Below are 27,641 nucleotides of genomic sequence, written 5' to 3'. Positions count from 1 at the left end.
GAGGCACAAATATTCCCATTCTCAGCCCTCATCCTCTGCAGAAGAGGGATTTGTCTTACATTTACATAAACTTACCAGAAACAGAAAGCACTATTTGGGGAAGATGCATTAGCCTGAAATAACTCTGATCAACGCCAGTTTTAAGATGCTATTTAGATCACCTGCTAGAATCATTTAAAAAAAAAATGAGACCAAAAAACCCACCCATATTTAATGCTTATTCTCAGGTAGCACTTAATAGGTACCCAATGTTGGTGTTATAAACAAGCCTTGTAAAGATCTCTTAAAGTAAGGAATATAGTCGGTGGCTAACCCATGGCGATTACAAATATAACTACATAACAAGTAAGAACAAAAATTATCCTAAATTTAAGTAAATGGGTATTTGTGACTTGGGATAAAATGTCAATTCAAAGTGTACTGTATCCCAAACTATTCGAATGGAATTAAGGTTAATATTCTCTGGAAAATTTGTGACTTAAAAAAATCACTCTTATGTGTCAAAGAAACCAAAGTCGAAGATGCACGAGGAAAGCTTAAAAAACTTTCATAAGATATGAGCTGAAAAAAACCCATGTTTCTAAATTAATCCATATATAAAACCATGTATTAGATTTAAAACATGTAAGAAAAACTTAAAATTTAAGTCCTGCATTATGTGATAGGTATTCACTTTTTTATCTACATTATTATAAGTTAACATGTTCATTTTGACCAAAAAAACCCTTTGGTGGATCTTTTTACTGGGAAAATGGTAGAAAGCTACCTCATATTCGGGCACATGTACTTTTTTTTATTAACAAACTATAAGCACATAAAAGTCAGCCTACAAAACACTTGACTTAAAATTAGCTAACACAGAGTGGGGCAAAAGTAGGTGTATAGCTGTTCAAGTGGAAAATAATACAATAATTAATAAACAGTACAAGAATAAACTGTTTTACGTCCTTACAACTGTAAACCTACTTTTGCCCCATCCTGAATAATCCAGATTTGAAATGTATACTTTCATCTTAAAATTTCTTTTGAACATGCTTCACTGAGAGAGAAAAGTTTAATCAGCAAAATACGATAAGTTAAAAAAAATATGCTATGTAAAGACTTTAAGACTGATGTACCAAATATAATCTGCCTTGTTGGACAATGAATTAGTTTTTCACTGGATACTTATTATGGAGGCAAGCCAAATACAGCTCTGTGAACTAGTGTAATAAAACTTCCCAACAGAAGTCACTGAATCAGGAGCTTAATATGCACAACGCGTCACAGACTGCAGTGATAGTTTAAGAGACCCGCACACGCAGTGTCTGTCTCCCAACTGTCAGGCTATGTATGAAGAAGTATGGAAGGAACTACTGATTCCTAAATGCCTTCTGGCCCATATTCCTCGTTGTGAGAAACACAAAGATTAGCCTATCACTGTCAAGCAATCTCTCTGCAGTCAGCAACTCATGCTTGCCCACATGCATTCCAGAGAATAGCTTGAAATACAGTACCTGTATCTCTCCTCTTGCAGGGTCTGAGAAATAAAACCGTATTCTCGCTTAAACTGCACCTTCAGCGCCTCGATGTCCTCAGCCAGCTGTGCCTGGGTGTCCTTGATCTCCCTCAGTTCCTCCAGGATCATGGCGAGCTTCCCCTGGCTGTCCAGCGTGCCCGCTCCGCAGGCCCCGAAGGACTGGTTCCCGTTGCTGTCGGCTGAGCCCGAAGTGCCGCTTGAACACTCGTCATCGCTGCCATACTTGGGCTTGTTTACAATGGTCGCGCTGCCCCCGTAGCCCCGGGCGCTCGCCTCAGGCCTGAATTCCTCTAAAGAATTTTTTAAGTGAGCGATGTTGTCTGCACTGCCAAATTTATTCCGGATCAAGTTGGCAAACTCTCTGGATTTATTGAAGACAAAGACAGGCGGGGTGAGGGAGACCCCAGGCATGCCGGACTTACTGCTCTCCATGCTGTGGGGAGCAGTTCGAGACTTGGCGTGGGCATCTTTCAGAGAGTGCTGGATGTCCTTCAGGTTGTCCTTGACAATGTCCTTGGAGCTTTTGGAGGCTCCGTTCTGCTCGATCTCCCTGAGCTTTCTGTGATACTGTTCTAGCTTCTTCTGCAGCTGGGCAATGGAGTGAGCTGATTTCTGGTTCTTCTTCTCAAAGACTTGCTTGATACGGCCGGCCTGCTGTTTGTCGGCGCTGGTGACCAGTTTCAGATATTCTGCGACGTTCCCATCACGGGCTGTCTGCTCGATTTTGATCTGCTCTGTCACCTTTAAGATCTTTTGTTTCAGGCTGTCCGCACTGAGCTTGACCTTGTGGAAGTCCAGGATGCCATCGGGGACATCAAAGTTGAGGTTGGTGTCCGAACCGCCTCGGCGTATGTTCAGGGGCAGGCTGAGGGTATTCATGTCATGACGTTCTACCTGAAAAAGGGCAGGAGATGCAACTTTAAGGTTTGAAGTCAAAGAGAGAGTGACTGTGATGGAATCTGTGAACACAGAGGAGACATACGTTAAGTCCCAGACTTTTAAAAACTCCCTACTATCCCTTCAAGCCCAAGTCCTTCCTGTACCAGGTACACTAACTGTGGGATTCGGCTCTCCCGGGGTATACACATTTTGTCCGTAAAGATGGTAACTTTAGGTTGCCAGGGTAGAACTGCATAATGGAATGAGGTTAACAGTCAGTCCTGATTTCCCAAAGGCCCCAAGTAACTGGGACGCCTGCTATGCCCCATTCACAGAGAACTTCTCCACTGTGGGAAATATATGCAATTCATAATTATATCATTTAATAGAAGGAGAATGTAAAACAGAAAGTAAAAGAAAAGGAAGTTCCAGCAGGTATATTCATCTACACCAGAAATTATTTTCTTTCTTTTGTGTGTGTGTGTGGGGGAGAGAGATGAGAAGCATCAACTCGTAGTTGTGTCACTTTAGTTGTTCATTGTTTCTCATAAGTACTTTGACGGGGGCAGGGTTCAAGTCAAGCCAGTGACCCCCTGCTCAAGTGTTGATGATCCCACACTCAAGCTGGTGACCTCAGGGTTTTGAACCTAGGACCTCAGTGTTCCAGGCTGACGATCGATCCACTGTGCCACCGCCTGGTCAGACAAGAAATTATTTTCTTAATGAAATCATTACACAGATGTGATGGGAAAATATGGTACAAGGTTAATTTTTAACAATTGAGTAATACAACAACCATATTTAGACGTGAAAACAACTGCAAACCACAACCAAATGACTTTTAAAATGGTACTATAACTAAGACCACGTGAACTAGCTCTCTCATTCAAGGGCTACCCGTGGAAAAGAACTGCAAAGTTGAGCATCTTGGCAAGGGGTGTGTGTGTGGGGGGGGCAGGTGCTCATCTGTGCTATAAAACAAAGGCAAATGCAGTCTCTGTGCCAGGCACTGCCGATGTTCACGGGGTTGTCTTGTTTGATCCTCACTACCATGCCAGGCAAAGAATGTGTGAAATCCATATAACCAGTAGAAACTGAGATGGAAAGGAGTCAGGATTTGAATCAAATGACTCTAACTCAGGTCCTCTCTCCGTGTCAGGACGCTCTATGACTAGTGTCCCCAGAGGACTAAACACGGGTCTTTGTCGAGTCTGAATTCATTCTCCAAACAAAGATTCGTAAGATCTGAATTGAATCATCTTGTCAAGTTAACAACCCTTTGATTAGAATAAGGCCTTGATGTAAAGTTTCAAGTGAGAAACAAGACAATATTCAGCCCAACTTACCTTTTTTATTCCCCATGGGGACAATATGCTGACATAGCAAAAAATTAATAAGATAATAATTCAACAGATCTCACACTGCCTAAGGGCCCAGACTTGAATGTGGACTGTTTTCAACAATGAATATTCTTGCCAGTTTGCCATATGAAAAATCCTACCAGTGCTTTCTCCCAGAGAAGGGAGCCCAACAGCTCAGTGAAACACACACCCAGCTTGGTGGGTCAGGCCTCCTTCACAACTTACAAAAGTTTGTTAACATTATTTCTTGGTCCCGTCTCTTTCCACACACAATTTTGCCATGTGTAAGTGACACTGGCTGTGTTATCTGGCCAAAGAGCATCAGGCTGCAAAGAACTAAATGCCAAATCACGAATCAGACTAGAAAAAAAAAAAATTGTGACTTCACCTAGGCAGAAGGGAAGGATGGGTGTAGGGACTAAAGAAAGTATCAATGTATCATAATCATCAAGGCCTAGAGAGATGAGCACAGGAAACTCCAGGAAGCTATGTATCTACGGCTCACTATTGGACTCAAAAAGAAATGGGCTGCAACTACAGTTATAAAGAACAAACCTAGGAGATGATTATTTTGGGCAGACAGAGTATACTCATGAGGCTGGGAAAGTGGTTTCACTGAAGATACCTAATCTAGTCATGCTTCTCTACTTCTCAGAAACTTTCTTTGGCTCCCCAATGCCTCCCAATTAAATAATACAACCTGGCCACTGTAAGGTCACAGCCTACCTTTCAGGCCTCGCCTGGCACCTGATGGATGCTGGTCATCTTAAGTGAACCACGCAACCCAAAGTTTCCAGAATGTATATGAATTTCCTATGGATTGCCTCCTTCCTGGTTCTGATATTTGCAATGTCTGCCACCCATTTACATCTGCTAATCAAAATCCTCCATATGCTGTAAGATCCATTTCAAACGCTACTTCCTCCATGAAGTGTTTCCTAGTCCCACTGGAAAGCTGCCTGTCCTGCCCCCGGCCCTCAGGGGCTATGTGGCAGCACTCTCCTCCCCCTCTCCCACTGCAGCACGGACTCTAAGCCCCAGAGTGGCGGCTCCCTCAGGGGAGAGATGGTCAGAACTGTGTCCAGCTCGTGTTAGCACTGCTCCTTAGCCACCGGGGGCCATCAATAAAAGTTTGCTGAACTAAGATGCTAATACTCTTCATCATTCAGGAGAGTCTATACTGAAGTCAGTTAAGGTACGTTTTAATAGAATCAAAAAATGACGTTGGAAGTTCTGCTCACACATCTGACAATTCCAGGTACAGCTGTTTTCCTAATACCTGGGTAATAAATTCTATATCATTTCACAATGATTCAACTAAATGGAGATCAACGTGCAACAACAAACACAAAGAAGGACTTTTAAAGTATAATTTGTACTTGGAACGGAGCACATTTAATAAGCATAAAACTTAATACATTTCCACAAACTGAACACATTACGTAACCAGGACCCAGGTATAAAAAAACAGAACAGAAACGGCCCCACGCCCTCTTCAATCACAACAACATACCCCTGCCTCCAGGAGTGACCACGAATGTGCCTTCAGATTCTAGTCCTTTTGTTCTACATTGTTTGTGAGAGTCATCAGAACTTGTTCTTGCCCTCCTTGTGCTCACTAGGATAGATCAAGATAATTAAAACAAACAAACCAAACAAACCCCAGAACAACCTGCTTGGTGTTCTCTGCTGAGAGGTTCACGGCCACATTTGAAGATACAAAAGTTTTTATATGTTACCAGCTGCAGCAGTAAGTCATTACCTGCTTTTCCTCCTTTAATTCTCTACTACACCGTAGTTGGCCGCCCAACTCCAGCACCCAAGGCAATGGCCTCGTTCTCTTAGACCGCTGGGCCAGGACAGCCCTGTAAATACAGGAATGTGTACGCCCAGAGCGCTGCCTGACTTCTGGTTCACTTTAAAGCTGTAACAATGCTTGGCATGTCCTCGAGATTCCAGGTTGGGGAAAGTCACAGCATTTAAAGTTCAGATTAATCTCTGTTACTGCTCGTAGGCACACCCAGTTAGAAGGTGATAAGTTGATATGGGGGGGGGGGTTGGCCTGCTGGGTCACTTCCTGTGGCCTTTTAGAGGCTGACTTCCACAGTATAGTTAAGAGTCAGCTAACACAGCCTCACTAGATGCCCAGATGCTCCCTGAACACAAACTGCCACTCCGTGTACCTGATGGGAACAAAGCCATGAGAGTCCTCCGTCCTCCCTCTAATTCGGACTCGGCACTGAGGGCAACTGTGCAGGCAGCCGTTTCAGGGCCCAGACATGGGGAGAGGACAGAGGTTCAGAGACCCCTGGAGTTGGCGTGCATGGCATTTCCCAGCTGCCCTGTTCTTAAGCAAATCAAACCACAACTATGATTTTGGGCTACGGAGATAGAACCAGACAACTGAGAGCTGACACTACAAAATTCCATAAACTGTGATCTCAATCCATGAACTGTGCCTTTACTGTGAGATGGTCTCATGGAAAAGCCAAGGCCCTGGGCTCTGGAGACAGACTGCTTTGGTTTCCCTCCTAGCATCACTCTCAAGAGCTGTGTGACCATGAAGAAATGACTTGGCCTCTCTGTGCCTGTTTCCCCTTCTGTAAAATGGAGATAATGATTCTTCAAAGACTTCTTGTGAGGAAAAATAATACATGTGAAGTGCTTAAAGACTTCCTGGCCCAGGGAATGGTTTTAATAAATACTTGCTCTTGTTATCATTCCAATTTCATTTAAAAGTGTACCTATATGTAAAAACTGAAACAATGGTTATTTTTATACCATAGCGTTATGAAGAATCATTTTTTTTATGCTTTCACATGTTCCAATTTAAAAAAATAATAATAAACATGAATTACTGTTTTGGTAGAAGAGACGCTATTTTGTAAAATGACTGCTGGCCTCTCTCAGTTCTCAGAATTTCTTGGCTATTATTACCTTACATGAAAAACGGAACACCAGCACTCCAGTGAAGCCATTCCTAAATGATGTTTTTCTTCCGGCGGCAGAAACATTTACATTGTCACCTCAATGTTCTGGAACAGAAGCTAAGGAAATCTAAAGCCCTGGACAGACGTCAAAAACTGACACTGAGTCATCCCCACAACAACCGGAGCCTCTGGCACAACGTTAAGTGAGCTCAGCTCCCTCACCGGGATGCCAATCACAACTCAATCATTACCTGTGCTGCCCGAACACATTGTCCAGGCGTCCAAACAGAGCTGCCCTGTTTGACATTTCATATTTACCCCCTAAAGCTCCAGAGGGTAATGGACCGAAAGGGAAGGAGAGCCGTTGCAGAGGCACCCCCCCAAACCCCCAGCCGAGAGCACTGGAAAGGGGGACAGGGGCTCCTGGGAACTCCTGGAGGGTGCGGACTGAGGCGAGAGTCCCTGAGGTTCGGGGGGGGGGGGGGTCACTGAGTGGTCAGAATGTGCAGAGGCAGAGAGAGAGATCAGAATAAGGGGACAGATAACCACTGCCTGCTCAGTCCCGAGGCAGGGTACAAAGGACCTCTGCTTAAAGAAAAGAAAGCTCAGGCATATCAGGAGAGGGTCAGGCATGTCACCGGCTGTCACTGACGGCCCAGGCAGCAGGTACCTCACAGCACCCGCGCGGGCGGCTGCACAGACAGGCCCACAGTGGAGCTGCAGGTCCAGTCACCAGATTTTCACTGGTCTTTGTGGCCTAAGTGTTTGAGTCCACATAGCTGCCACTGTCCTCATTTTAGTTGAACTCTAACTTCAGGTCTAGTGTTAAGGCTGTTTGTGTGGTGTGCCAGTCGGAATGTGTTTGCTGTGCTTACAAACAATGTCAAAGCACCTGTGGCTTTACTTAAAAAAAAAAAAGGTGTTATTTTTTGTTCAGGATAACAAATCCGCTGAGTCAGCAGAGGTCCCCAGGTTGCAATGGAGCCTCTGCCATCCAGGACACTGCTGGTGGCCACCATAGGGGCAGGCAGCCTGGCGGATCATCCACTCGCTCCTAAAGGCTTCTGCCACAGAGACACATGTGACTGCACTGGCCCTACCTAACTTTCAGGAAAGTGTAGGACAAGAAAGTATATACAATCCTACCACACAGCCAGGAGGAAATTTTCATGTTAGTGACATGCGCAGTATCTTATTTAATTGTTAAAAAAAAGTCAGACACTGGCCCTGGCCAGTTGGCTCAGTGGTAGAGCATCGGCCTGGCGTGCAGGAGTCCCGGCTTCGATTCCCGGCCAGGGCACACAGGAGAGGCGCCCATCTGCTTCTCCACCCCTCCCCCTCTCCTTCCTCTCTGTCTCTCTCTTCCCCTCCTGCAGCCAAGGCTCCACTGGAGCAAAGATGGCCCGGGCACTGAGGATGGCTCCATGGCCTCTGCCTCAGGCGCTAGAATGGCTCTGGTTGCGACAGAGCGACGCCCCAGATGGGCAGAGCATCGCCCCCTGGTGGGCGTGCTGGGTGGATCCCGGTCCGGCGCATGTGGGAGTCTGACTGCCTCCCCGTTTCCAGCTTCGGAAAAATACAAAAAAAAAAAAAAAAAGTCAGACGCTATTAGTTCTACTATTTTACAAATGAGAAAACTATGCATGGAGTTCAATAAATTGCCTTAGGGGCACACAGCTAGTAAATGGCAGAGCTAGGACTGAAATCCACTCACTCTGTCTCCAGAGCCAGCCTCCCTAACAAAAATGACTGAGTACTTTTATTATAGGTCCGATACTGTGCTAAAGATTTTTTTCACATAATCAGATATTCTTCACACCAACTCTATTTTATGAGGAAAGCAAGGCTTATAAAGAATAACATGTTTCTCAAGGTCCATGGATAATAAATAGCTTAGCTGGGGCTCTACTCAGATATATAAAATATGCAAAACTTTGAAAGATCTGTACAAGCTCAGCTATTGATCGTGTGAGAATCCATTCTGCAATGTCCCTAACATGGTTATCCAGAATCGTGCAGAAGCTCTGGGCTTGGTTTAGAGCAGTGGTCCCCAACCTTTTTTGGGGCATAGACCGGTTTAATGTCAGAAAATATTTTCACGGACTGGCCTTTAGGGTGGGACGGATAAATGTATCATGTGACTGAGGCAAGTGTCAGGAGTGAGTCTTAGATGGATTAACAGAGGGAAGCCGGTCATTTTTTAAAAATAAAACATCGTTCAGACTTAAATATAAATAAAACGGAAATAACGTAAGTTATTTATTCTTTCTCTGTGGACCAGTACCAAATGGTCCACAGACCGTACCGGTCCGCAGCCCGGGGGTTGGGGACCACTGGTTTAGAGTTCTGTCAGAAAATCTTCCCTTAGGCTAAACCTGAAATCTTTATCCATTTAACTTCCTCCCCACGGCCCTGGTGTTGGTGCTGGAGTCAACACCTAGCTCAGGTTGATGCAGCCTATAAAATCCACTTTTCTTCATCCATGCTCCAAAATGTAAACAGTGATTTGGGCAAAATAATTTTATGAGGATACAAAAGCTTCTTGTGCCTGACCTGTGGTGATACAGTAGGTAAAACATCAATCTGGAATGCTGAGGTCACTAGTTCGAAATCCTGGGTTTGCCTGGTCAAGGCACATACGAGAAGCAACCAGCAAGAGTTGATGCTTCCTGTTCCTCCCCACCTTTCTGTCATTATCCTCTTTCTAAAATCAATAGATAAAATCTTTTTTTTTAAAGATTATGTATTTATTTATTTATTTATTTACAGAGACAGAGAGAGGCATAGACAGGGACAGTCAGGAACGGAGAGATGAGAAGCATCAATCATTAGTTTTTTGTTGCGCATTGTGACACTTTTAGTTGTTCATTGAATGCCTAATCATATGTGCCCTGACCATGGGGCTGTATACAGCAGACTGAGTAACCCCTTGCTCGAGCCAGCGACCTTGGGTCTAAGGTGGTGAGTTTTTGCTCTAACCAGATGAGCCTGCGCTCAAGTTGGCAACCTCGGGTCTCGAACCTGGGTCCTCCGCATCCCAGTCTGATGCTCTATCCACTGTGCCACCGCCTGGTCAGGCTAAAATCTTTTTTTTTTTTAAAAAAAGAAAGGTTATAAAAAAAAGTTTCTTGCTTTTTATCAACATCCTGCTCAGGCATTTACAATCACTAAGAGAAGAAAGAAAATATGAGAATCAGAGTGAGAATCAGAAATGCAAGTTCAGGATCTACGGAGAAGCAGCAAGGGCCTAACAAGGGAGGGGCCGACATCTGGACACATGTGGGAAGAGGCACCCAGCAGATAAGCCATGGATTTTCCTGAAGAGAAGGGAAGACACCCCTCCCTACCTAGGGGATACAGCTGAGAGAAGGAGGCAGGGCCCTGAAGGGGTACCTTCTATCTGCTCCCAAAAGAAGGTGAGCTTTATCACTTTCCTACTTGTAACATATACAATACTAGGAAGCCATCTTCCCTCCTGCTATGTTGAGGTCACTTGATCCACACTTGCAAAATGTCTCATCAGTCAGTGAACCCAGGGAAGCTAACCAATCATAGAGTAGCAAGGAACACTTGGTTTTCTTGCTAAATTGAGCTAGTCTTGTACTGAGAAAAATCATTCTGTAAGTCTGATAAGCATCCTTATCCTGCTATAATTAATGCATTCATGTGGCTACCTACAGAGACCATCAATACCTACATTTTAGAAGGAAGCCACTTCCCCCACTGCATGCTAGAAATGAAAAAATCCTAGTGATCTTCTCATTGTATTCAAAAGAATGTTAGTAGTCTTGGTGACACGCTTGTTCTAATTTGCTTACACAAAGAACATTTCCTTTTGTAGTTCAGGTCTGACAATATATCTGAACTTTGAACTAAGTTCATGGCGTTCAGAACGGGAACTGAGTCACTGGTTTTTGCCCTAAAGGTTTTATTTCCCCCCACCCCTTCCTCTCCTAGGAAGGCACTCCGGAGTGTCAAAAGTTCTCTATCTTGACTGCGGATTAGGTCAATCTCCTCTCTCTGGAACCAGGGGGCATCTGCAGGGAGGCCAGAATATAAAATACCTTTGAAGGCCAATCCTTTCTCCACCAACACTGTAATTAACACTGTCAAGTGTGCAAAGCTCTCAAAAACAAATTCTTCAAACATTTCTGAGCATTTACACACACTTGATACTGTAATTAAAATTAGTTATCTTCTCCCCGAGCCTCCGCCAGGCAACAGTGGTAATCTACTTGGAGTTAGGGGCACTAGGAAATACATATTTCTTGAAAATAATTTATGACACAAACTTTCAATTAATACAAACTAATCCCTTAGAAAATTAGTCTGACCTGGTAAAAATATTTTATATAAATTATGTAAAGGGGGAAAAAGGGCCCGATTTTAAAAGACTGTTCCCTGAAGGGTAGAGGGGGAAGGCTCTGGTAATAAAATTTCAGCAGCTTATAATGAGTAGCAATAGCAGGTGAAGAACAGCCACGGGCGCCCTGGGGAGGAGACTGTGGTGGGGCTCAAGGCAACACCCAAAGAGGGCCTTTCCTCGGAGGACGAAGGGGTCTCTGGGGACTCCACGTATCTCGAAGATAGACAAGTTAGGGGAAGGGAAGTGAGTGTCTATCACCTGACCTTCACCTTTGCAGGCCTGGACCCTAAGAAGCTGGCCGCCTGGAAGGAGGGACTCACAGTTCCTTCTTCTGGGGAGATGGTGAGCTCTCATGAAGGGGAAAAAGGAAGCCCCACTTTTATGACAAATGCAGGATAAACGTCACTGAGGCTTTTTAGTTCCTCCACTCAGAAGAAACTGAGAGGTGAGTGGAAACCCCTGGGCACTGAACTAACTTCTGGGGGGTTCCGGAGTCTTTCCCACCCATGCTTGTCATTCCCCATCGGTTCCTGCCAGTGTCTGTCAGTCAGACCTTGCCAGGAAAAGGAGCTGAGCATGTGGCCAGAGGGAGAAGTGAGCATACCACATTCCACTCCAAGAGGACCACCCCCAGGAATGGAGGGTTTAGAGGCAGCTCTAAAGAAGGAAGAAAAATGAGTCTCCACGGCCCTCAGCCATGAGCAGGGAACACCAACCCTGGCAGCTGGGCCTGAGAGGCAGACTGCGCGGAGGTCTGCCCCACCTGAGGACTGGGACTCGAGCCTTCCCTACAGCATTTGCTCACCACCTCCCTTACCCCCAGAGCAGAGGGACAAGTGCTGAACTAAGTTTCTGAGTGACAGAGAGCTACAAATCCAACACTGTCTATTCAGTCCTTCAACACTGCCACTCGGAAGGTCTTTGAGGTGTGCTTGGGGCCCTCCTGGGCACACACCACAATGACTAACTTCATGTGAGGGACACTGACCTGCAAAAGAAGTCAGACTTCAGAGCTGGAGAAATCCTTAGAGGTCTCCCTTGGCCTACTGCCGTTTTTAAAAGAAGCTACTTGAATATGAACCCAAGTAACTTTTCATTTTGATCCATGCTCTGTACATTATATTTATATATAGATGCCCTGTGCAAAAGGGAAAGTAGTATGTCTACTAAAGTATAGCTTCTTGGACAATACACAAAGTGAGTGCAGCAGTGAATATGATAGGTGTGTCTCTCAGATAACAACTATGGTTCCCTCTTTGCCTAGGAAGCTAGGAAGTTCAGAGCCAAACTTAGAGTAACTGCGAGACACAATGATTATTAGCCCTTTTGCTTTCCCTGCCTTCTTTTTCTTTTTTTTGATTTCTGGATATTATTGCTACTCTATTTTCCATGCGCCTTATCACAGCCTGAGAGTAGAGAGAGGTGGGTGAACTTGATAGATGCCAACCATGCCACCCTGCCTGGAGGTGAACTCTAGAGTCATGCCCACATGGAACAGGGGTGGTGCGATCAAACACACCCAGCGCATACATGGCATGGTATCTTCCACCCGCCAGAGAAAGTCACATGAAGGGTTACAACTGGGCTTGTGCTTTTTGAAAAAGTTACCATATAAGACTGAGCCAGGAAACAGCATCAGGTACCCCGCCCCAAAGCAAACCTAAGCCTCCAAATTAAGTTACTGTCTGCAGGTGAGGGTTTAGTTCATTTCTGGTGCCATAACAAATACTGGGGTGGGAGAGAGGTGGGCGTGAAGAAAACATATGTACTAGACCAGTGGTCCCCAACCCTTGGGCCGCGGACCAGTACCGGTCCGTGGGCCATTTGGTACTGGTCCACAGAGAAAGAATAAATAACTTACATTATTTCTGTTTTATTTATATTTAAGTCTGAACGATGTTTTATTTTAAAAAAATGACCAGATTCCCTCTGTTACATCTGTCTAAGACTCACTCTTGACGCTTGTCTCGGTCACGTGATACATTTATCTGTCCCACCCTAAAGGCTGATCCGTGAAAATATTTTCTAACATTAAACCGGTCCATGGCCCAAAAAAGGTTGGGGACTAGACAATCCATAGTACAGAATTTTGTTGTAAATGGATCAGACTACTACCAGCCATCAGACGGGGCTTAGAAATAACATACTTAGTTTTGAGGGAGTAGAAGGAAAACTGATCTAAATTAATTTCTTTTCCTTTTACAATGATGAAGTTGTTAGCTTTGGGCAATTTTATTTTTTCTAATTCAAGCCAGCAGTATTGTCACCAATAGCAATTGTAAATAGAAAGCTGCTTTTAATTATACAAATTAATAGCTTTACATTTAAAGAGAAAATGTTAATGTGCACAAAAATTGCATTCAATCAACACTTCAGTATTTTACTTCTAGTAAGGAAAAACAGCCTTACTTTGAAGTTGTGTTGGACTTTCAAATGAGGATAATCAATATAAAAAAATTCTGACCTCTGTAGGCCAAATAAAATGATTATTTTAAAAGATAAATCAGATCATTCCCTGTTCTTTCTGGAAACCTTTCAAGTTCCCTAGATTAAAGTGTGAACTCCTTAGTGAAGAATTTAAAACTCTGATCGGGGTTCTATCTTAGCTATATTCCAATAGACCCATCCATAACTAGGTATTTTGAACACATCTTTGCACAAGGCAGTAGAGTAAGGGTGAAGCTTTATATACACCCTCACTTTATCCCAGTTTCATGAAGCAGGTGTCATTAACTATGGTCTATAGACATGAAAGTGGGAATGTACCAAATAAGTTGGGGTTATAGCTTATAAGACACAGAGCCAGGATTGGTAGCAGGAGCTAAGCTTGCAACCTACATCTAATTCCGCTCGTCCAATCAGCTAGCTGCCCCTGAATGCTTCATGCACTTTCCTACTTCAGTGTGTTGAGTGCCTGCTAGTTCCTCACCTAGCATGGCCTCCCATGCCTCCATCCAATTTACCATTCAAGCACTGTCTCTTCCTCAAAGTCCCCCCTCCCCAAGTTCAGCTGGAATTGACTGCTTGCTTTGTGCCTGTCCCCAAATTTGCCTTGACCCTCTTCTACAATGCCTATCCTCCTAGGTATAGTATTTGGCCCCCATGATCTTGAAATCTCGAGGGGCAGGAATGTCTCAGAAACTACCGCTGTCCTGCCTGCCCCACATTCCTTCCTCAATAGGACCTCAGTATCTGTGGCGTGATGCAATGATTGCCAGCCAGCCAACTGGGGCAGCCAGTTGCCCGTCATGTTTACATTCTCTCAGCTCCTGGCACTGAGCACAGAGAGTCTGCAGCTGGGATTGCGCTGGATTAATTTCAAAACAGACTGGACTGTGGACTGTGAGTGGCTGCTGATTCACACCAGGTCAAACCATCAGGACACTGGTGTGTCTCCTGGCTCCCAGCAGAATATAGGTGACCAGTTACCAAGAGGTAAATATGCAGGTCCACAATGTCCAGATACAGGTGCATTCCCTTCCTCCCTAGGTGACATTTTCCCTGGGATTACCACTGTAATTAGGGCAGGGAACCCAGGAGACTGCTTTTTCTAACACACTCATGTTTTAATTCAGTCTATTATTTGTGATGACAAGAAAGCAGTCTTGTAGTGCAATAAATAAAAAACAATAAAAAAACTTATCTAATGCACCAGCAGGATTATCAAGCGTAGTTCCTTGTCCCTCAGGAAATCACGATTCAATACAACCTGAACACAAAAGGAATCCTTTTACCCTTCAAACTGAGAAGTCGATGACTTGTTTAAAGGGGAAAAGCAGGCCTTGGGAAGAATGATCCAACAAAGGACAAGACCGTGGCAAGATAGTTAAAATTTATTTTAAAAAGTGAAGCTTCCAGTCACTGAGGACTTATTATGCATCATGTAATTTTCTATATGCTTCGTATACTTTATTTTTGCTTTCAAGAATCTGAGATTAGGCCCTGGCCGGTTGGCTCAGTGGTAGAGCGTCAGCCTGGTGTGCAGGAGTCCCAAGTTCGATTCCCGGCCAGGGCACACAGGAGAGGCGCCCATCTGCTTCTCCACCCCTCCCCCTCTCCTTCCTCTCTGTCTCTCTCTTCCCCTCCCGCAGCCAAGGCTCCATTGGAGCAAAAGATGGCCCGGGCACTGGGGATGGCTCCTTGGCCTCTGCCCCAGGCACTAGAGTGGCTCTGGTCTCAGCAGAGCGACACCCTGGAGGGGCAGAGCATCGCCCCCTGGTGGGCGTACCGGGTGGATCCTGGTCGGGCGCATGCGGGAGTCTGACTATCTCTCCCCGTTTCCAGCTTCAGGAAAAAAACAAAAAAAAAACAAAAAAACAACAACAATCTGAGATTAGAATGATGACTCCAATTTTATTGATGTAAAAGTAAATTACTGTATTTTTCGCTCCATAAGACGCACCTGACCATACGACACACCTAGGGTTTTAAGGAGGAAAATAAGAAAAAAAAATATTCTGAACCAAATGGTGTGTTAAAATATTTTTAAAATACTGTATTTTTCATTCCATAAGATGCACGGTCATTTTCCCCTCCACTTTTTTTGGGGAAAAAGTGTGTCTTATGGAGTGAAAAATATGGTACTTGTGTGAAGTCATAAGGCAAGCAAGCGACAATGCTGTGGTCTCAGCTGCCTTCAAGGTCTGCCTTCTATTGAGAGCCTACTGCATACAACAGCCCTTTGCTAGACATGAACATGCTACCCATAACCCCTACCACCCCTAAAATGTAATTCACTGAAATCACTGTTACCATGAAATAAAACAAAGTGATCTGTGTAATGTAGAAAGCAGAACAGCAAATACTAAACAGACGGATTTGGACAGTTCTTGGTGCCAAAAGGCAATTACTGGAGATGTTCTTCATTTGACATTTATAAGAGAAGAGACTAGCTTCAATCCCAAGACATCTTGCGTAATAAAAAGTGTATGTTGCTTCCGTTCTACCCACAAATAATGATTCCCTTCTCCAGTGAAACATGCCAGCTTGTATATAAACTCCGTCTTCTTGCTGAAGCCCCGGTAATACTATCATCGTTAGATGCTCTGTGACCAAGATGCAGGTAAGAACGACTTCCTTTTCTTCCTTCTCCCACAGCCACAGCAGTTTAAAAGCACCAAAGATTTATATTTCAGATAGAGCATCGTTCTCTAGGAACATATTGTTTTGTAATCTGGGAGAAAGGGGACTACAAAGCAATAAATTGAGTGTGGGTTGTGATTTTTTAGATAAACATACCATGACCCTTCTCAGAACCCAAGTCTATGTTTGGCTGACTATATTTTCAAGCAGAGGAAACTGCCTTAGGACCCATTCACAACACCTGCAGCAACCAGCTAGCTCAGATTCTTAGGAAAGCAAGCCCTGATTTCAAAGCCATGGGTCCTTCACCAGAGGTTAAAGATATACAGTGGTAGCATAAGTTTGTGTTTAGAAGCACAGATTCCAAGCCAGACAGTGTAGGTTGCAATTCTAGCTCTGCCACATTAATTGTATTACCTTGGGTAAGTTACTTTCTATGTCTCGGTTTCCTCATCTGTAAATGAGTGAGGACAGCAGTGTCTACTTTACAGGGTAATCTTGAGTGATAAATGTATTAATGATTGTGAAGTGCTTGGAACAGCATCTCAAACAGAGTAAGTTCTTATCATTTATTAAACACAACATATCCGCAAAGAGGTGGGAACTTCAAAAATTCCAGAGCCAAGAACAATGATGCTGCTGTTGCCATGATTAAGCTCTTCAGGTAGAAGCTGATAATTGCCCCAGCTCCACTCACGGATTCTGCTTGCATACGCATCTTGCAGCAGAGAGAGAGGACCAAAGACAAGCAGAATCTCAAATGTATACCAGGAGTTCCCTTAACCCTTCAAGTAGTGAGTTTTTCATGCTTGCTAACCCTCAGGAGTTCTTTTTCAAAAAATGAAATTATCTCCAGTTACAGTTTTATGAACTTAAAATCATGTTTGTTTGATAACCAGTTTATGGAAACAAGAAGAACATACATTTGCCTTTTTTTTAATGTTGCATTATACATTTTTAAAATAAAATTGTTTGTACGATCGTACTCTGGATGGCCAGGAGGCACGAGGACGTATATGAACATTCGTACTGCTCAAAGGGTTTTAACGATCAGATTTCAATGTATAATACCTGAACTGAATAGTAAATGCACAAAAGGAGAATATCTAGTATTTGAGTGATTTAACCTCAATTTAAAAAAGGTCTAGAACCTCACCCCGGCCTGGTAGCTCAATTGGTTAGAGGGACCTCCTGATATGCCAAGATTGCAGGTTTGCGCCTCAATAAGGGCACATACAAGAAGCAACCAATGAATGCATGGATAGATGGAATAACAAATTGATGTTTCTCTCCCCCAACCCCGAATCAATAAATAAAAAAATAAAAATTCTTATTTTAAAAAAGACATAGAACCTTAAATGACTAAAATTTAAACTCTTTTAATAAGTGTCACTAATCTTCTCTGTTATTTTCAGTTAAACCAGGACTCTAAATTAAGAGCCTAAAGACAGATGTCTACCATTTCCCATCTCCAAGTCTTTAAGCAAAACAAAAGAAAACTGCATTATAAAAATACATCTAATAATTATAAGTTGCTACGTCCTCTAAAAGGCCCCTTTAATAATTGAGAGCATTCTGCCATGGAAGCTTGCTTTTCTGGATAACGTGTGGGGTAATTATGGACCGGGCTAGAGTTACTTCCATGACCTCATCTAGCACCGGCATCACTCTCTAATTTTTACCCAGGCTGTCTCTCCTTCATCCTTATCCATACTGCCATCAAATTCTGTTACTTCTTTGGCCAGTAGTTTCTCTTTTCCTTGCTACCCCCAGGTCCGTCTACCCAAACCCAACCCTCACTTCTACCTCACTTACAGGAAGGGCAACAGTTCATCAGGTTTTCAATGCTTCTGAAGTTTCCCCTCTTCAGTCCCGTCACAGAGGGGCATGACACTAGCCTTCCATGCTTCCATCAGTCACAGCACTGCTCAGGATGTACAATGGTCCTTCCTTTACGAAAGGAACTGGGTTCCTTCTGCTGCTAGGAATCAATCCCTGAGCATGTCTTCCCATTGCCACGACGTAGTGCCCTCCCCTTCCACCAGCCACCAGGCAGATCTCAGTACTGCACCCCATGAACCTGTTTCTGCACTTTTTTTCTTTTAACCTCCATACTTACATTATGCCCTCCTGGACACACTAATTCCGAGGCCTCTGTCTTAAGCAAATTCTACTGTCCTTTCGAGATCTCCTCCATGAGGCCTTTCCGCAGGACTCCTGCCCACGTCACTTCTCCTTCCTGATCCGTCTCGGCTCTTATTTCTACTATTGAGTGGGACCCTTCTTGTTTCGTCTTCCTTGTTGGATTGTTGGGTTACTGAAAATATTCACTTTTTAAGACACTATACAAAACTCAGGACAGGGCTAGCAGTATCACCGAGTAAGAAATACCTGTTTATGTAGCTGACTTCTCTATGATACAAAGCAGTATATTACAAATTCTGAATGACACCCACAGTAATAAATATCTACTTACCAATACATAAATACATATGTGTGTATATATATACACACACATAATTAAAACACAAATTTTATGAAATAATACTTTGCTACATCCAATGCAACTACATTTTCTAAAAACAAAGCCTATATTTTGAACAGCTGCATATTGGGAAATTAATTAAAACTAATTTTGTTAGGTATATTAATTTTATTATGTAAAAAAGTCCTCATTTGTAAGTACATATCAGAAAATAAGTTCCCTGATGTTTGTATATAACTTATTTTGAAACAGATTACATCCACATCCACACAAAGCAAATGTAAATAATATTAATTGTTGAATCTGGAAAAGGTAGGTGAGTATTTGCTGTACTCTTCTGATTTTCCTTATAAAAATATAAAATGATAGTTGTTACCCATTAAATTCTTTTCATGGCCAACCACTGAGCGTCAATCCTGTTTGAAAAATACTGCTCTATAAACTAAAAAAAAGAGGAGCCACTCACTTCTTTGCTTGCTAATTATATTTAAGGAGGCACTAACATAATGAAGAATATTCTGAAATTACTTCCTGGCAAGTGGATCAATAAAGAATTTAATTTTCCATTACTATCAATGCATTAATCTCTTCTTTAAAATCCTTTCTATGAAACTTTCTATGAATCATTAGAATCTTAGCAGGAAGGTATAAGATTAAGGGCAAATTTTTTCCTTGCAGAGATCACGGAATCAGAATTAACCCTAAGACCTTACATCCTAAGAATAATCTTTGTGGGCCTTGGCCAGTTGGTTCAGCTGTAGAGTGTTGGCCCAGCGTGTGGAAGTCCCTGGTTCGATTCCCAGTCAGGGCACACAGGAGAAGTGACCATCTGCTTCTCCACCCTACTCACAGCCATGGCTGCTGAGCAATGGAGCAGCGGCCCCAAATGGGCAGAGCATCGCCCCCTAGTGACCGTGCTGGGTGGATCCTGGTAGGAGCGTATGAGGGAGTCTCTCTACCTCCCTGCCCCTCAGTTAGAAAAAAAAAAAAAAGAATAATCTTTGTGATAAAAAAATGACATTTGGGAACGGCACTGAAACTGAACATGTCATAATAAACATGAGACTGGTTAAAAAAGTAAGTTCCATGAACAGACACAGTAATATCTCACTGAATTGATACTAAGAGGGAAGTGTTATAAATGAGTGAAAAAAATTTCCAGAGAATTGACATTTTTCCCACTGAAGAGCCAATATTTTTCAATCTTGCTGATTATGTATTTCTAAATTTCTAAAACCCATTGTAACTTCTAAGTTCTCTGCAGCTCTTACACACAACCATTCTGTTGATACCAGGTCTCTAATGCTGGAAGCCCTATGGACACACTAAATAACACAAACTGAATACTAGTTACCCTTCCTGATAATGACTCTGTCCCACCAAAATGAAAATTAAGCAAACAGCATAAATCCAGCCCGACTAGGTGGTGGCAGGTGGTAGCGCAGTGGATAGTGTCAATCTGGGATGGCGAGGAGCCAGGTTCAAAACCTCGAGGTCGCTGGCTTAAGCACAGACATGACCCCATGGTTGTTGGCTTGAGCTCAAAGGTTGCTGGCTTGAAGACCAAGGTCACTAGCTTGAGCAAGCAGTCACTGGCTCAGCTGGAGCCCCCAGCTCAAGGCACATATGAGAAAGCAATCAACGAACGATTAAAGTGCCACAACTATGACAGCAACACAGATGAATCCCAAGAATGTCATACTAATGAAAGGAACCACACACAAAGCATACTTGCTGTTTGATCCCAGGTGTACGGAGGTCGGGACAGTGGTTACCTTGTGGGCAGGGGCAGGGGAACGATGTGCCTGAAGGTGGCACACGGTGCTGGGGTCTGACAATGTCTATGCAGGTGGTAGTCACATGGTGCACACACGGGCAAAAACCACCCAACTGTACGACTGTGTACTTTATTACAAGTTGTTTCTCATAAAAGTAAAAAGAACACACAGAAATCAGACAATGAAAATACAGGAGCTGCCAGAATGCCGACTTTATCTTTACAGCACCTACAACGTGGCAGATACTCCATAAATGTCGACTAATGTATGGTATTGTCCGAGTCCCGCAAAAAAACCACTTTCATTTCATTAGCGTGACAATTCATACTGCATTTTGTCAGCGCTTTAACAGTTTTAAAGTTCCCAAAACTTTCACGACACTACATAACTAATATTTGTAATTACTACCAGAATACCAAGAAGCAAATATATAAATCACAGAAAACAAGTACCACCTGTATGGCACACTTGTAGTAAGTGAGGCATTAAAATCTGGGGTGTAATTAAATACACCAGATCTAAACACAAAGCTATTTGATCTTAAATTCTGTAAAAGGCAACAACAGGTGGCCAATGTCCTGGTTCTCTACATAACAGTTATTCAGAAAACCAATGTTTCACAGAGAGGCTGATTTAACTGAAGCATAAAAAGTGCAATCAGGCCCTGGCCGGTTGGCTCTGCGGTAGAGCGTCGGCCTAGCGTGCGGAGGACCCGGGTTCGATTCCCGGCCAGGGCACACAGGAGAAGCGCCCATTTGCTTCTCCACCCCTCCGCCGCGCTTTCCTCTCTGTCTCTCTCTTCCCCTCCCGCAGCCAAGGCTCCATTGGAGCAAAGATGGCCCGGGCGCTGGGGATGGCTCCTCGGCCTCTGCCCCAGGCGCTAGAGTGGCTCTGGTCGCAATATGGCGACGCCCAGGATGGGCAGAGCATCGCCCCCTGGTGGGTAGAGCGCCACCCCATGGTGGGCGTGCCGGGTGGATCCCGGTCGGGCGCATGCGGGAGTCTGTCTGACTGTCTCTCCCTGTTTCCAGCTTCAGAAAAATGAAAAAAAAAAAAAAATGAAAAAAAAAAAAAAAAAAAAGTGCAATCAGGGCTTACTCACTTAGACCAAATTGTTTTATGACTGTAATCAGTTGGGTTCTCACTTAGACTAGTGATTTAGGTTCCAGGCCAGCTTCCCCAAAATGCAAAATGTCGGGGCATCTCATGTGAGCCAGGAAGTATGCTAAAAGCGCAGGCGTCAGAGAGACCAGCGCGGTCTGCTCGGCCTCCACTCCCCGTTTGGGCGGGCGACGTGCCGCACGCAGGGCTGCAGGGCACGGTGGGCAGCACTGCAAGGGCGCAGGGGTGGAAACCAGTAACCAGGTTTCGGTGACACAGCTTCTACAGCGATGTCCGACTCAGACTTAGAAGAGAGCCTAGCAAGGAGCACAGACAAAAAGTCGAGTGTTTAGGGAGCTATGAAGTATCTCGGGGTATCTAGAATTTAAGACTAAATGGCTCACTGTAAATCAGAGCATGAACGAAGGCTGGCGCTTAGAGAGGGAGGTGGCATGAAACTGAAGAATATAGACAGCCTGTGGCAGCTGCTTATATCGTGGCTAAGCTTGACTCTGCATCGCGTAGGCAAGGGGAAGCCAGGGTTTCAAAAGTAGGTAGACATTTTTTTAAATTATGAAAATAAAATATTGAGAAAGAGTTGAAATATCCAAAGACTATGAGGAAAAATAACCCATTATACCCTCCCTTAAATACAGACACTTCAGAGTCTTAACTAACTTAAACAAAAAACACGTAAGTGTGCCTGTACTGTACACAGGGATTTCACACAAGGACGGTTCAGTGACCCTGCAGGACTTGGTCACTTCCTAGCTGTCCACTCATACTGAGTGCACATCAACACTAAGGGGCTGTCTGGGGTGCAGGGGTCATATAACCAGACCTACTTAAAACAAACACAAACAAAAAACCCATCATTTGAAGCTAAGGACAGCTGCGTTCTCACTTAGACTAGTATTATCCATCATACTACAGGAAATCAAGCATTTTGCCTCATAAATACATGATTGGTAATTTATTCTATCTCCACTCATCTCTCTTCTGGAGACCTGAAATGCTAATAAATAAACTCCAATATCACAGCTCTGGTACTTTTTATCAGAGAGCTCCACAGATAAAAAAAATTTTTTTTTACCTAGGGTGAAAGAAAAGGTGGGAGTCAAAAATGACTTCCCTTTTGTCTTTTATTTATGGATTAAAAAGAGAAATCCTTCACTGCAAGCTGGAAAGCACAGTCTCCCCACTCTAAGCCACAGTTATGGAAAATATCCCAGATTGTCTGTACACCAAGGTACACCTATCTATACTTACTGTCTATTATTACTCAAATTCTGTCTGGAAAAAATAAAACACCCAAGCAAGAATACTGAAAGGGAGGAAAGTGTATGAAGAATAGAAAGCAGTGTGGGAACATCTCAATGCCAAGCCTCTTTTTTTTTTTTTTTTTTTAATCTTTACCGGGAACTGTAATGATCCAAATGATGGGTCTGCAGCTGGCTTAGAGCCCGACGATTCTAATGAGACTGTAAGAACTCAGACAGGACACCTGCTCTGAGCTCATCACAGACCTGCCTGCACAGAGAATTCCCGCTGGAAAATATATTAATTTTATGCCCAATAGAAAGCATGCCTTTCTTTTTAAGAGGCTTTACTCAGGTCTTGTTCCCTGAGATACATGAACCATGGGGTTTTCTCACTGTCTTTTATTGGGAAATCTGGTGAACTTAATAAGATTCCAAGGGTTGGTAACTGTGTAATAGTAATCCAACGTAGTGTACTTTATTAACTTGATTCAGCCACCTACATTATTCAGCATTTCAAAATGTTAGCGGACCATCTGTTCAAGATTCACCACTGAGAACATTATGACACTTCATTCAGCCCAAGATGTTACCCTGAATGTGATGAACGAAAATTCCTTTGATTTTTATACACAATGATGTTTCTGATGTCAGGCATTACTTCAGATGTTATTATGACTGATGTTTTATTAATAAGGTCATTGTAAACACCTGTATGTGCCACAATCCCTGTGGCAGAGATAAATTTTGCTCAATTGCTTTTCATCCTGGATAAACATGTAGTCAGCACTCAGTGAATATATATTTCATATTACCAGACTGACTCAAAGTGTTCAACCATATCTAATCAGAGGCAAGGGTATGTTTATTATGTATTTTATTAAGGGGTACATCCTTTAAAGGAACCAAACTTTATATGTAAATGGTGGGAAAGTGATAATTAGGCAGAAATTAAATGACAAGCAGATTTGGGCATCATCATTTATTTTGCATGTATATAGCATCTTTCATCAAAACTTTCAATAAATCTTGCCAAATGTTCTTGCCCCAACTATGGGATATGATTATCTGAAAGTGTTACAAATCTGTTCTGAATTTCACACTAAACTGACAGGCATTCAGTCTTTAGGATTCATTGCTAACTTTCTTTCCCTTTTCCTCTCATATCCAAGCCCTCTTCTTTCTTTTTTTATTAAATTTTTTTTTTATTGATTTCAGTGAGAGAGAATGGAGGGAGGGAGAGTGAGAGAGAAAGAGAGAGAGAAAGAAAGAGAGATACAGGAACATTCCTGTATGTGCCCTGACCGGGAATCAAACCGGCCATCTCTGTGCTTCCAGATGGTGCTCTAACCAACCGAGCTATCCGGCCAGAGGAGCAAATCCCCTTCTATCTTGATATTCTTTCCAACACTTAATACCTTCCTGGTCTAGGTCTTTCAGACTGCACATCTGAACCACTGCAACAACCTCCAACTCATTTCCTCTCTCCAGACTGCCCCTCTCAGTGGTCACCACATAGGCTATCTACAGGATAAGGTCTAAATTCTGATGGTTGGAAGTCAAAGTCCTCCATATCTTGACCCAAACCTGTCTCTCCAGATTTTGTACTCATGCCCTCTTACTTGGACTAAATGGTCTGATCCAGGTAAACTTTGACCAGATCAAGAACATCCCAGGTCAGTCTATCCCACCTTCCTTTGCTCACTTGCACTCCCCCGCCCCCGCCCGCATGCAGTGTTACCAACCCTTCCACCTCCACCACCTACTGCTCAGTGCCTGCTGTTAAGCACCTGTCAGCATGACAGATGTTTGACATATTTTCTCTTTGATCCTCAACCCCAATTCTACAAGTTATGTTTAGTCTATCATGATGAGCTGGAGTCTAAACTCAGGTCTGAGTCCATAGCCTGTGTCCTTTCTAAAACCTCATGCATGCTTCCTGAAGTGCCTTCCCCAACCTTCTACTTACCATGACCTTGGGGTTCCTTTGGAGTTTGGCTCAATTTAACCTTTTCCACACAAAGTTGTTTCTTATCATTTCTTCCAATCTAGTAGCCAGGGCTTAGAGCGCTTGATGTTGTCATTGAGGTGTTCCTGCTACACTAAATTCTCTATTGCCTTGCATCAGTAGTTCTCTTATGACCCTCCCCCGCTGCAGTCCCAGAGCCTCACACTGTCTCTTAAACACAGCAGGCACTTGACTGTCTTATAACTGAGTCATTCTGTACTTTGATATTATTGTCTTTGGGTAAAAGTCCATTATCAGGTAGGGTAATTTCAGTAACTGAATAAAAGAAGTTCAATTTCACGGGCCTTTTTGAGCTGAAAAACTAAGAAGATCAGAGGACAAGGCTAATTTAGTGGCTTTAAGAAAAGCCCCAAGCTCCACTACCCTCAGGACATTTGCTCATTCCATCGGGGAGGCAAGAGAGCTACCTCAGTTCTAAGAGTCACGTGGAGACAACTGGTGGAGACAACTGGTGGAAACTTCTGGAGACTGACAAGTATGATGTCTTTTCACATTTTATTAGGAAAATGTTTTCCAGAAGCTCCTCAGATTTCCCCTTAAATTCCTTTGGCCATGACTGAGTCATGTCTATACATCAGTTGCAAGCGAAGATGTGGAAGCAGTAACATGAGCAGCCTCTACTGCAGGAGCTGGCTCTGCAGGCCAGACAGAGAGGGAAGGAACCGCTGCTTGGATAGTCAACCCAGTGTTTGCAATCATGCTAGAGAAACAGTAATGTAATGATAAGCTCTGTATAATAAAGCTCTCCTCCACGTCCAAATAGATAAATTGTTGAAAGAAAGGTTTGCTAATCACATTACAAATTATCTGTTACAGCAGGGTATGCTTGTGCTAGAGGTAGGCGAGAAGAGAATTGGAATCTCCCAGTTCTTTTAGCCAATACATTGTATACATTCCTTTTCCTCGGATCCTTAGTTAACTATTCTGATTTCTTCCACCATTCTGGCCATCACAAAGAAGGAAAGGCAAGAGGGAAAAAAACTAGGTCTTTTAAGATTCCATTTAGTTCTCTAAACACATTAAAATAGACAAAAATATCAGAGATTTAAAAAATAAAAATGGAGAACAAAGTATTTACAAGCCTTTGCCTTTTCTCCTATTCCTTGTTGCTTCTAACAGGATAGTTTATCTTGTATCATTATCATTATCACTACCACCACAACCATGACTACCACCACCTGTTTTCAATTCTGGAATCAGCAGAGACATCCATCAGTGGGGAACCACTCAAAACAAAAAAATTCTAGGACAGTGGAAAACAATGCAGCCATTTTAACGGAGGTGGATCTGAACCACTACTACAGGAAGCTGTCCATGGTAAACTATGAAGGGAGAAAAGCAAGATGTAGAATTAGGGGCGGTGGCTGGCTGTTTATAGAAGTATACACATGTATTCTGTATAAAAATTTCCAGAAGGGTCTCTTAGTAACTGTAAATGGCAGGTACCTCTGGGGAACAGGACTGGAAACCTGGGACCAGAGAAATTTTTTGTTTTATATTTTCCTTCTGGTATAGTTTGCTTTCTTTCATTCACCTTATATTCATCCCTAGTGTACATATTATACAAATACCTCCATGATTTCATTAGCACATCCAAGATACTTTCTGGTTTCCTCTTAGGACCTATGATTTTACTAATAATAGCAAAATAACTGACCTCCGCATTTGGGATAGTAAGCATTTTTGCAATGCAATTTAACTTAATATAGTATATATCATTACCTATTGAAAAGCTCCCTACTGAAAAGAGGGCTTTTAAATCCAATTTCCCAAAGAAGTAAAACCAGGTTTTAAAAGTTAGCTCTAAAAATTTTTTTTATAGAGCTGAGCTAGAATTGCCAAGTCAGAAAATATGTTCTCTAATAAAATCCCATAAGACATCATGTGTACATACTAATGTTACATCATTTATACCTATCTCTTCACAAAACACCATCTCCTCAAGGAACCAATGCTACTAAAACATTTCTACTGAGAACTCAGTTTCTAGACGCTCATGGCTTTGAGTCTGTCTTGTGTGGGTGACGGTGTTTCCCAAGCAGGGTCTTCAGGAGAGCATGCCAGGAGCAGCGGGCAGCGGTGATAGGCGGATGTGCCCTGAAAGATGTATGCCCCTAACCATGGAGGCTGCAAAGACAGTCACAGAGCCCACCTACGATCGTCTGCATGGCTGGGGGGGGGGGCTAGATTGTTTCATTCGTGATTGCAAGTTTTAAGGTTTGGTTTTGCCCTTCCCAATGGTTTCTGTAACAACAACTACAAAAAGCAATGAAGCTATCTCCTAAAGGTTGAAGTTTCTCAGAAGCCAAAACAGGAATGGGGACTACAGTACTTCCGTTAAAAAAAATTTTTTTTTATTATTCTAGAATTTATTTTTAAATGAAGCAAGGCTAAAATCAGATTACAAAATATATCCAGAATGCTTACATTTAATGAATTTTTTAATTTTTTAAAAAAATTTTATTCATTTTAGAGAGGAGAGGGAGAGACAGAAAGAAAGAGAGAGAGAGAGAGAGAGAGAGGAGAGACAGAGAGAGAAGGGGGGTAGGAGCTGGAAGCATCAACTCCCATATGTGCCTTGACCAGGCAAGCCCAGGGTTTTTAACCAGCAACCTCAGCATTTCCAGGTCGACTCTTTATCCACTGCGCCACCACAGGTCAGGCCTAATGAATTCTTAAAACATTAAAAACTGTTTGGCATTTGAGCAAGCACCTCAGAGACCCAGAAATTCCATTCCTAAGAACAAATAAATGCTCATGTTCAGAGTGCCATGAAAAAATTCATAACAGCAATACTCACAACAAAACACCAACACGAACAGCCATCCAGAAGTAACCCACAGCTCTACAGG

General features: G+C 43.0%; 1 protein-coding gene across 4 annotated transcripts in view; it reads right to left on the bottom strand.

Annotated features, from left to right (window-relative positions):
• TMCC3 (transmembrane and coiled-coil domain family 3) overlaps nucleotides 1-27,641 on the bottom strand; it is a 283,853-nt gene that overhangs the window by 8,940 nt on the left and 247,272 nt on the right. For all 4 annotated transcript variants that reach the window (XM_066368626.1, XM_066368628.1, XM_066368625.1 and 1 more), the window contains exon 2: nucleotides 1,497-2,413. In XM_066368626.1, coding sequence (XP_066224723.1) covers nucleotides 1,497-2,413 — 917 coding nt within the window. The remainder of the gene's footprint in view (nucleotides 1-1,496; nucleotides 2,414-27,641) is intronic.

Source organism: Saccopteryx leptura, chromosome 2 (assembly GCF_036850995.1).
Source record: "Saccopteryx leptura isolate mSacLep1 chromosome 2, mSacLep1_pri_phased_curated, whole genome shotgun sequence".
In the NCBI taxonomy this organism is placed as follows: Eukaryota; Metazoa; Chordata; class Mammalia; order Chiroptera; family Emballonuridae; genus Saccopteryx; species Saccopteryx leptura.
Note: the sequence above shows the minus strand (reverse complement) of the source record. Positions and strands in the feature narration are given on the sequence as shown.